At 33.2% G+C, this 11,512-nt stretch overlaps 1 protein-coding gene across 3 annotated transcripts; it reads right to left on the reverse strand.

The window, feature by feature from the left end:
• Positions 1-1,354: 1,354 nt before the first annotated feature.
• Positions 1,355-6,172, reverse strand: LOC118037320 (uncharacterized). 3 transcript variants are annotated; one of them, XR_004685587.1, is made up of 5 exons: positions 5,770-6,171; positions 3,733-5,498; positions 3,398-3,590; positions 1,601-1,971; positions 1,355-1,512 (listed from the first exon to the last, which is right to left on the reverse strand). XR_004685587.1 is itself a non-coding variant. In XM_035043261.2 (4 exons), the coding sequence occupies exons 2-4, from the start codon at positions 5,340-5,342 to the stop codon at positions 1,750-1,752; spliced, it is 2,025 nt and encodes a 674-aa protein (XP_034899152.1). In that variant the 5' UTR covers positions 5,343-5,498; positions 5,770-6,171; the 3' UTR covers positions 1,355-1,749. The 3 variants fall into 3 exon arrangements, 2 of the variants coding, with proteins under 2 accessions (XP_034899152.1, XP_034899153.1); XM_035043261.2 differs by having other exon boundaries at positions 1,355-1,971; XM_035043262.2 differs by lacking the exon at positions 1,355-1,512 and having other exon boundaries at positions 1,878-2,017; positions 5,770-6,172.
• Positions 6,173-11,512: the final 5,340 nt, after the last annotated feature.

Genomic DNA, 11,512 nt, shown 5'->3' on the forward strand with positions numbered 1-11,512 from the left:
CATTGATAAAAATTTTTACCAACTAAATCACCGATGAAATATCGTTTGTTGGTGATTTCATGTTCTGTTTCTAATTCTGTCGGTAACAAAAATATAAAAATAGATCGTTTTATAGACAAAAAATACATGCAAGAAAAAAAAAAAAACATTCCCACTGGAAATATACCAATAGATTTATTCTGTCTATGGTTCCATTAGTAAAATCATTGATGGAGTAACGATGTTGGTGATTGTGCCATATGCAGTAAATATTTTATAACTCTTTGTGAAATACTGATGGACTTATTTCTTTTATATAAACATTGGTGATTGTGGCATATACAATAAATATTTTACAACTCTCTATAAAATACCGACGATATAATTCCATCTTCGTCAGTGACATCTTAAAAATATTTTTTAAAAAATAAAATTGTGTAGAATAACAGTAAAAAAACCAATTAAGCAAATAAAATTGTATAAATATTAAAAATAAAATTACATAACATTCATTCAAATATTCATTACAATTTTAGAGTGTTTCCAAAAAAAAAAAAAGAACTAGAACAATGACGGAGAAGGAGGAGGCTGGTCGTTCCGGGGACCATACAAATAAAAAAGAGGCACACTCATATCATTTATATGTGATCTTATGTTCGTGATGATCTGACGGAGTTGTTCATAATCCGTCGAAAATTGCTTATATTGCTAGGTGAGATCAGTCGTATGTTGTTTCAAGGCCACGATCTCCTCAAACTAGGTGCTTGATATTGATTGGGAGCTCCTAATGATTGAAACACTACAGGCCGTCCACAAGTTATTGGTCGTAGAGTTGGAGAGTCTGTACTCCCAATTTTTATCGGGTCCACCAGACGATCATGAAATCTTTGTTTTTATTTTCCTGTTTTATTTATTTAATATTGAATAAGAATTTGAGTTTGTTCTAGACCATTAAATATTGTTTAAGAATTTATTTCATTATTAAATTTATGTTAATTGATTATTAGTTTAAACTCATTAAAAAATCTATTAGGGTTAATTAAATGAGACTATATTATGTTTTTTCTTAGCTGTAAATTTAAGCAGCAAGTTGAAGAATAAACATGACCTTTTTTTTTATTTGTTTGTAGCAACATAACCTTTCTTTACATAGACAAATATCATACACTGACTTGTCAAAAATTAATTGATTTCGTAGCATTATTTGTATACTTAAAATTCTTAGATATAAGGTTATCTCTACATCAATCAAACCTGATTTTCAGCTTTATAAGATATTATCTACTTTATTGGAAATTATATGACCACGTCATCAAGAAATCCACATCAAGATTTATTAATAAAATATTTAATGAATATAAAAGATAAATAAATAAATAAATTAAATATATTTATATTAACAAAATCATTATCACGTCTAGCCACCTATTAGATTCAATATATATACACTTCAAAGACTGATAACAATCAAATATGTAGGATTGCAAAAGAATCGAGTTAAAATGGGGAGGGGACGACAGCTGTGACACACATCTGGAACAAAATTCAAAACAAGGGAAATGATAAGTAAATCAGATTACTGTAATAAGACAGAAATATGTTGAGGATGTAGTATTCTCACCAAGAAGAAGAAATATGTCCTAAGTGGGTGAAAATACCCCTTCCAGTGACTCGAGGACACTACAGCATATTTACATGCTGTGTTGGTCTTCAGCAGTGTGAGAAGACAACATATAACAAAGCCCCAAATCCTGATCCATGCTTTTCAATTTATCTGGATGACGTGGAAGATACAACTCCAATTTGTAAGGATGGGCGGCCAGGAAGTTTTGTTGGCTCCGAACTTAATTGTAAAAGAGCTGCTCTTTCAGGGTTCATAAGCAAAAGCTGCTGCATGTCTTTGGGAAGGACATTGAACACTGCCTGCAGATCTTTCTTCAGTTTCTGGCAAGTTTCTGTAAAGTCAACAGCAGCCCTTCCTAACTTCTCCATCTGATGATTGCATAATGAAAAATCAAAAATATTTCTCTGCTATAACCTAACACATGAACAAAGATACAGGATTTTTTATTTTTATTTTGAACGTGACAGAAACATGGCAAATTAGACCATGGAATGTGTATATACATATAAATATGAGATCAGAGTTCAATAAAGAGCAGCAGTGCGAATAAATATTTGCTTGTCCTGAAAATAGAAATTCCAAATTGTTTTGCTCAAAAGGCTGTAAAAAAGCTGTGAAAAAGCAGCAGTGCGAACTAATTATACCGCATAGCAGCCTTTAAACCAAGACATAATTTCTTCTTTCTCTGACAATCTAGAACTCACTATTTATGCACGTGTTACAGAGACATTTAACTACAGTAAAATGGAAACTAGGTTTTCAAACTGCCATGTTAAGTTGTATCATCAAAGTGGTAACTACTTCCAAATGCTAGTATCTAATTTTCGATCGAGGAAAGAAAAAAATTATCTCATGATGGCAAACATTTTGGCATGCCTCGTAACATAGTTAAAAGAACAAAAACATTTAAGTAAACACTGTGTTTCATCCAGCAGCTACAGAATTGAAATGGTCACTTCTTTCAAATCAATCTTGCCCTAATTCCCATTTCTTTCTGTTATTTCATCTTCTGGACAGACTTGTGACATAATGTGTAGATCTTCGAATATTTTTAGAACAAAACCAATTCTGAAACTCACCACATTATAGTTGAGCATAAAGAGGCCTAGGCAATGAAATCCTTCCACAAAGGATTCCATACCCCTCTACAATGTAAAACCAGCAAAGCCTGGGGGGAGGGGTTAAACCACTATATAATTATATTACATGTCTGTCTCCTGAGAATCACTTCAAAACCAACATTTCTGCCGGTTGTGTGTAAATTTGTAGCATTTTTCCCTAAAATGTCATGCTAAGTTCAGCAGCTGCACGCATATATGTAACATGTGTGCTCAAACGCAAGCGTGTGCTGGTTCTGCAGCTGCATGGGATATGCAGCATGTGTGCTTGAATGCATGCGTGTGCTGTTTCTGCAGCTGCAGTTGCATGCATGTATTTAAGTAATTGAGTGATCCAGGGCACTTGCAAGGCAGTCTTGTGTCCTTTTCGTACATCTATGTGTGTGTATTACAGTTCTTGTACTTTTTTCCATGGATGAGTGCAGATTTAACTCCAATTACAAAAAAAAAAAAAAAAAATCTCATGCTTTTTTCCCAAAAAAAAGGATAAACCACGTAACTCGCTTCTATTTCTGTATTGTTGTTCTTATTTATAAACTACAAAACCAAAGCTTAGATATTTGCAGGCATAGAATGTGTTATTACAAAATTGTGACAGATTCAAAAGGACAAAGGCATACAGTCTGGACATATTGCCCCAGGAAATAAAGAAAACAGAAGAAACAGAATAATTTACCTGAATTTCTCCAAGGAGATGTCTTTCAATAGCATTGAAATAATCAACAACTTCCAATTCTGGCATTTTGGATATGAGCAGCTTTATGTCAGCTTTCATTCTTGCCTGCCTCCAGAGTCTATGTTGTTCTTGTTCAGCAACTGTGAGCCTTCTTTGAAACCATGGCATGAAGTTTGGCCCTTTCAGGAACCTCCTGAACAGCAACGTAAACCATCCTTATGTCAGCAACAAGCATTGAAAACATGACCAAATTTGAATGAAGGACTCAGCAGCAACAAAACAAACTGAAAAAAGAAAGTCATAAATAATATTAATAGCAGTTTAACAATTATTACTTGTATAAATCCAGCCAATTAGACTTCATCCGCTTCGACAAAAACTTCCCCACACCTCTTGCTGATAAGTTTGCCAGAAATTCATCAGCATCAAATGGAGGAAGAGGGGGAGGGTCAATGAATGGAAGTGATCCTTCAGAAGGAGTGGTGGCCCTAAAATATGGGCCAAAAGGAGCCAAAAAGTTGGTGGTGAGCTCTAAGAAATGACGGCGCAATATTTCATTGTTAACAACTGACATTGACTCCTCAACCCTTGGTAACATCCCAGCATCAATAAGCCTATTCAAGATAGATGTGTCAGGCTTAGTCGTTGCGACATAGGTGCTCCAAACAGCTTCCTTATGTTCTGTCATGAGGCAAAGAGGACCATCTCTCCTTAACTTAACAGCACTCAACAAACTTGAAGGAGAAAACTTCTTCAAGGAAAGCTGCTGAAGACCGAATCCTTCTGGTCTTCCATGAATTCTGCCAGCAGACCTACTTGCAAAGGGAACCTGATTTGAATTAAGAGCAGGGCTGCCGACCGAAACAATGTGGGGAATATTACGAAGAGCTTTAAGGAAAAATAGATTCGTCACACCCAATATCATAGGAGGGAAAGTGTCTCCTTCTCGAAGTGAATTCAAATGCTTAAAATCAGGGTCATGGATGGTGAAGTACGGCCTAAAATCAATACTGCATGGCAATGGAGCAACCAAACTGACTAGACTAGCAACTGCCTCACAACACTGGGGAGGTGTTGGTCCTATGATTAGAATGGGTTCACCAATAAGTAACAGTTCCCATAACAACCAGAGCTGCAACAAAATGCTCCGGAATGTACCAAATATATCTGAATCATGAAACAGACCCTGTGGAATTGACTGATTATTTGGAAGAAAAGGTGCCATGGCAGAAGCAGATTCTTCAAACATCCCAATTTCAAATGACAGACTATGAGCAGGTGGCAAGCTAACTTTAAGCAAGGCATTCCCAATAGGAAGCTCCATGTGTTTACCAGGTACAGGAGCAGGCCACATTGAAACATAAGCAGCAATATGCTCAAGAGCTTTCTTTCCTAAATCAAAATATAAAGGACCCATGATTTGTAACAAAGGCCTAAACACACTGGAGTAAGGATTGTGTGATAATATCACCACAGATTTTTGTTCTCCACCTCTTCTTAGCCTCTCATCATGCCGTTGCCTGTTAAATACATAGCCATACAAGTATTTCAATTGTTTGGTATCATTTCTAATTTTTCTTCTATTAATCACCTTGTCTTTCATGGAATTTGAAGATACTTCTTTATCATCAATTTCTACTATCTCCGACGAATTCACATTTCTTTGTTCAGAACTCTTCCGCCTTTGGATGCGGAAAAAGAATATGCAATCATGAATGCTTGAACGGTTCTGGTTCTGGGAAACAGAATCCGGAAATGAACTAAAAGCAACATCAAGTTCCTCTTCATTTGAAAGAGAACCAGGTGGATAACACTCTTCAATAAGCTGGCCTTGTTCAAGATCAAATCTAATAATGCAAAAGGCAACAACCCATTGCTGCAAAGATTCCAAATCAGTCTTTAGACTAAGCTCCTGTTTAACAGCAAATGAAGGTGATCGACTCATTTCCTAGATAATCAGCAGCCCTTTTCATCCATAAAAAAAAATTAATAAAAAAAGCCAATTCTAATCATCTACGAGAATCAAACTTGAGCTACTTTTCCAGCCCAAAATCTTCGGGGATTTTCGGCTATTAAACAATCGTGGCAACAAAATCAAAGCCTACAAAGAAAACCAAGAAGCATGTTTTAATTTACAGATCAAAAGAAGTCACTTTAAAACAAACTTTAATGGCAACGATTTGTTTGGCAACCAAGAGAATCCATTAAAAAGATAAGTAATTAAAATTGTATACGCTTGAAATTTAACAGAAATCAATGAACTGAATCCAAACAACCAAAGACTGGCAAGCAATAAAAAAAAACGCAATTTCAAACATCTAAATTTAAAAGAAGATCCAAGAAAATGGGTATAAAAGAGCCACTTGGCTTACCTGAACTGGAAAACCAAGATTCAGTTCCTGCAAGAATCAATCCAGAACAACCAAAAGGACACCCAATTGGCCAAAAACAAATGGGTCTCTTTTAAGAACCAGAAAAGTTTGAGATCTTCTTGGACTTGCCTGTGTAGCTGTATGAGTTGCAGAGAGTTTGTGAGTGCAGTTTGGAAGTAACTACAATCAAACGTTGTTGGTAAGGCTGTAGATTTGTCAGAGAAATATAAATGGCAAAACAATTATTTGTTAAGAAGATCTCTTCAATTCAAGCACTTGGAGCATATATGTTTGCTTGAATTGGGAAAGCACCAATATCTGGTAATTATTATTTTCTTTTGTCCTCTCCGGTTCAGTCCATCTAGTTTTCACATCGCATGGTTCAGATTAGCATTTTTCTATTCATTTTTTACCCCTTTCATGGGTGTATTCCGTTAAAAAAAAAATAAAAAATAAAAATGTAAAGCCACGGAAGTAAATGAAACAGTGCTAAACTAGATTTGTGTCTGAAGCTTCTCCGTGGCCAGCTAAATTTTTTGTTTTATATATAAAAATACATAGAAAAAAATTGAGACTCGATTATTAGTTAAATTAATAATATAAAAAAAGAAAAATAATAAATAAATTGGAAAAAATGAGATTGATATCAAAGTTTTTGAGAGAGGTTTGCAAGGAAAAAATAGATTTTATGTATATATATAAAAAAGAGGAAAATGGATCGTTGTTAAAAACACCGATCCCATCTTACAGTCTGGTCCTTATAGAGAGTGGCGAAGTCATGTGTCTTGAAGAGTCCTTGGTGGAAAGAAATATGGGTGCTTTTAGTGTTAGGGTGGCCAACTACACGTAAAAGGAGACTGGCACCTAAGGCTTCATGTTCTAAGCGGTAGTCTCTTCGTTGGTTAAGACTCCTATGGTTGACACTCTATAAGCTTTTCATATAGAAAAGGTTGGTTTTAGTTCTCGATACCAACACTAGAAAATGTTGGTTCCAACACTATCAATTATTAGGATAAGCGACTCCCTCTAACATTATATAGACTAGAAAAGAGAGAGATGCTATGATGATATGGTTAAGGGATAACACTTTGAAACTTTGAGAAACTAGAGTAGAGATGTTTGGTGTCCTATTTTATTTTTGGGCTATTTTCTTCTTTTTTTTTCTTTCCCATGAAAAAAAAATAATAGCAAGAATACTGGTATTTTGAAAAAATATAGCTGAGGAAGGATTTATATGTCGAAAAATCAAGCTGTAATTTTCGATGGAATCAGAAGCCTAATTATACTCTATTATACTCAAAACTAGAGAGATAATATAGGTTCAAGGTCAAATTAAATTATCATTGAATAAATTTGCATAAAAATTAATTTCAAGGACATAATTAGATTCTTAATAGGCCAATTTAATATAATCATGGATCAAATTTAAGGTTTAATTATGTTTAAAAATTAATTTGGGTCCAGTTAAAGGATTTAATTAGGTGCAAGGACTTAGTTATACTTTAAATAGGTCAAATTAATTTTTTTTAGGGGCTTAGTTGGTGAAAAATTAAGTTTGGGGGCCTAATATGGGCTTAATTGAGAAGATTGAAATTTTAGAAGACCAAATTTAATTTTTAACAAGTTAATTGATTGAAATAAAAGGTGTAAATTTATAATAAAATCACCACTTACAGTAGGCAGACCGTCGTCAATTGACGCCCCGCGCTTCGCGATATTAGGTATACATTATTTTATAATTTCCTAAAAACCTCTTTGAGCATTTAAACATTACTCAATGAATGACATTCCATGTGAGTATCATTAGTGATATTTTATTTGTACTCATTCTTATATCATATGTCTTTCTTTCTAGAGGATTTTCAATTGCAAGTATTATTTGCTAGATGATGGGAGGTAAAAGATCATATATGATCCAAGTTGTGGATGCATTCAAATTATAAAGCTTTTTAAATTTGGTTTCTGAAGACTACACAAGTTGGATGGATGGTGTGATTTCCAAGAAGCTTAATTTACCCCTCACACATCAATTATCCAGTGATTGGTTTGCTTGTGTTTTTCCTTTGGATATAAATTTATTGGCTTTTAGAATTGATACTAAAATTGTCCAACGAGGCGTGCCAATCTATCATTCACTCTAATAATCTTTTAATAAATAGGTAATCAATTATACATTCCAAAAAGAAGAAGCTACTCCATAAGAATTTAATCCAGAGAGAAAGTAGGTAGTAACCTCATAAAATCAAGCAAGGACCTTAAACCCCAAGAAAAAGTGATAAATTTTAGTTTAACACTATACAAAGAAAATGACAAGTTTATGGTAGAAGGAGAAAGAAAGGAATTGTGGGGATTATAAAGTGTAGAAAAAATAAAGAAAATAAGTAAATAAAATGCAAAACGATAAACAATACTGAAATTGGTAAAAAATAATAATTAAAATTGGATATATAGAGCTGGTCATCATTCATAATGACAATATAACCCTTTATATATTGGTAGAAAGTTTTAATCTTAACTAAACATGTAATACTATATAGATGTTGGTATTAGGTAAGAACACTTTATTGCATCCTAATACAAATTAAACTCCTTCTCTTAGATATCACATGAATCCTCAGCTAATCTTATGACTTCTAATTAGTTATTTTGTTGAGAACTCCTGCTCTAAATATAACTAAACTTTTTGGTTATTCACTTGCATTCAAACTCTTGTAGTTGATCATGACTCCTGGTCACTTGATGGATTACTTCTTCAAATCTCTTAGTCGATTAAGACTCTTCCAATACGATTGATTCCATTATACTTGTCGCACATGTACGACGCCACGACAATTGCCTACACTCTCGTATGTGAGTAATCAGGAAAATAAGGAAGACAATGAATTCTTGTCTTTTATCCATGAAAAGTGGGAATAAGAGTTGCTACCTAGTATTTTGGTCATTATAAACCCTAACTGGTCTTAGAGATCGAGCACATGGATTGTTTGCATAAAGAGAATGTATTAGCACCCAAAATACACTCTATCTAAGGTAAGCTACATTGTTTGATTGTCTGATAAAAGCTAAGGTATGGTGGTGTTCTCTAGTTGTTGGTCTGTCTAAGGTTTAAAAAAAAAATTTCTCAGTAAGGAGATCCTTATCTTATCGGGTAAAACCTAACCGTTCTAACATCAATAATAATAATAATAATAAAAAAACAATTACCTTTTTAATATCTAGAATATGTTTTACGTATAAATGTGTAATCCTAGATACTAAAAGAAAACAAAGTATTTTTTAGGTATTTTTTGAAATGTTGGCCTAGTTCTCATGGCTTTAATAAACTGGTTATTAAAGTCAAAACGCATGCTAAAACATATATTTTTTGAATTTTTATTGTATGAAAATATGATATCATTTTTTTTTTAATCTTTGAGAGACTTGGTTGTATGCCTGATTCTTTTTATTTGGAAAACTGAGATAATTTCCTAGAACTTTCATGACTAAAATCTGTTCAAATTCTAGAAGTCCAAATGCACCGATTCTAATGTTTTTCTTCCTCCCTCGCTTCTCTCTCCCCCCTTGTATTTTTAAGGGGGAAAGGAGGAGAGAGAGCTACTAGCCCTGTCTAGTCATGGCAAAGGGGTAAGGTAGCTGGGGCAACATCCTGCTTTTTTCATCATAGAGGGAGCGAGACAAATCGACACTGCAAAGGAGGGGAAGAAAAACCTTCTTCCCCTACCTTTGCGTGTTGATTAGTACTTAAAAGTGCATTTTTATCAAGGTTTTATATCATCATATTGCACTTAAAGTATCATTAAATCTCCTAACTTAAGCATGTTTTATAATAACAAGTCTGTTAATATAAGATTACATTTAATTTATGGTAAATGTTGATCTTAAATGTAGGTCTATCACAATAAATCAAATGGATTGGATTGATGAGTTTAACTATTGAAATTGAGAAGACAAAAGAGAGGGCTAAGCTTAAAAGCTGAGAGATGCTAGTTCGTCCAAACTGGAACACCATTCGGTTATTGGATCATAACTAGAGCTTGTAGAACTTGGATTTAAAGATCTTAAATGTCTATCACATAAATTGGATGGAAAGGTAAGATATAAGATGCTAGTTTCGTCCAAACTGGAACACCATTCAGTTATTGATCATAACTAGAGTTGTAGAACTTGGAAGATTTAAAAAAGGATTCGTTTTCAAGTTCAAATTGTAGCAACAACGGAGAAGTCCAAATATGTCCTGCAACCTATACATTGTTCAGTTTTCAACCCATATCTCGAGTTCTAGAAGTCCAAACGCACCGATTTTTTTTATTTGAAAAGCTGGGATAATTTTCTAGAACTTTCATGATAAAAATCTGTTTAAATTCTAATGTTAGCAATGACGTTTTGTTCAGAGAAGGAGATAAGGATTGTCACCAAGTCAAGATGTGGCCACTCACTCAACAATTAGTCATCAAATCAATAGTTTAAATTTTGGCTTATAAAATGAGGCATTTGACATGCATTTAGGCATCTTGGTTTTCAGATCAAGATCATGCTCTTTATTTCTTTCTTTATATTTTTTTAATGTTTTAAGTTTTATTTCATTAATCTCTTGTTTATGCTTTTCATTTCCTTTACTATACTTATGTTCTTATGCTGTTTATTTACGTTTCTCTTCTTCATTATGTTTAGCTAAGTTTACCATGTCAAGGTGAAAATGTTTCACTAATGGTGTTAGGATAAGTATAATATAAACTAAACATGAACTTCAATGCTTATATTCTAAACAACTTGCTATTAACATGTTTTATCATTTTTATCTTATTAATTCTTAATACCTTGCTTTTTAAATGGTTAATCTAGATTTGTGTTGTATAAAACTTGGTAAAACAAATGTTTGACACTTTCATAGACAACCGTATGGTATAACCTACACTTGTGCTATGAAAGAAACTTGATTTGTTGTTAACATAAGTTAGCATCATGAATTCCTAACAATATTTAAAAGTTTGGTGTTACTTAAATAAGATAATTAATATGATCATATTAATAATTTATAATGAGCTATTAATGACAATCATCCAATTAGAACCTTTTTTATGTGTGGTTTCTAGTTGAGTAATAAAAAGAGTTTATTACTTATTTGAAATATCATTAGTAGACCCTCTAACCTTGACATTTATTTTTATCATTGTTTAATGCTCACATTAATCTCACATCTCAAAATTCTCTTTAACTTATTATTATTATTATTATTATTTATAATTTATATAGTTCACCTCTCTGTGGTTCAATGCCGGTCTTGCCAGGTTATTTATTAATTTGACACTCCTATAATTGGGAGAAGACATCAATTTTTTTAGTCGTGTTACGCATCAAGGAAGAAGTAGACGCAGAGCGTCGTTTAAAACAACACCGTTTTGGGCTTTTTTTTAAAAAAAAAATGAACAATGCTTGAAATGACATTATTATGGACAAAACATGTTTCATTTCAAATAAAATGGCACCAAAATGTGTTAATTTCCAAATCAATCTTTAATTTTTTATTTGTTCAATCAAATCCTCAATTGCAATTTTGATTTTGAGAATTAGTTCAATTACGTTCTTTCCAAAATCGAATGTCAACCCTAAAGTTGGCCGCCTATTTCACTTCGATCCTTGGTCTTGGATTTATGTAATTTAACTCTCAATTGATCAAAAAACCTTCCATTTCTTTAATTTGACCTCTAATTCGGACAATTCTAGCTCCTCTATTTACATGTTT

The sequence above is a fragment of the Populus alba genome, chromosome 15 (genome assembly GCF_005239225.2).
Source record: "Populus alba chromosome 15, ASM523922v2, whole genome shotgun sequence".
Taxonomy (NCBI): Eukaryota; Viridiplantae; Streptophyta; class Magnoliopsida; order Malpighiales; family Salicaceae; genus Populus; species Populus alba.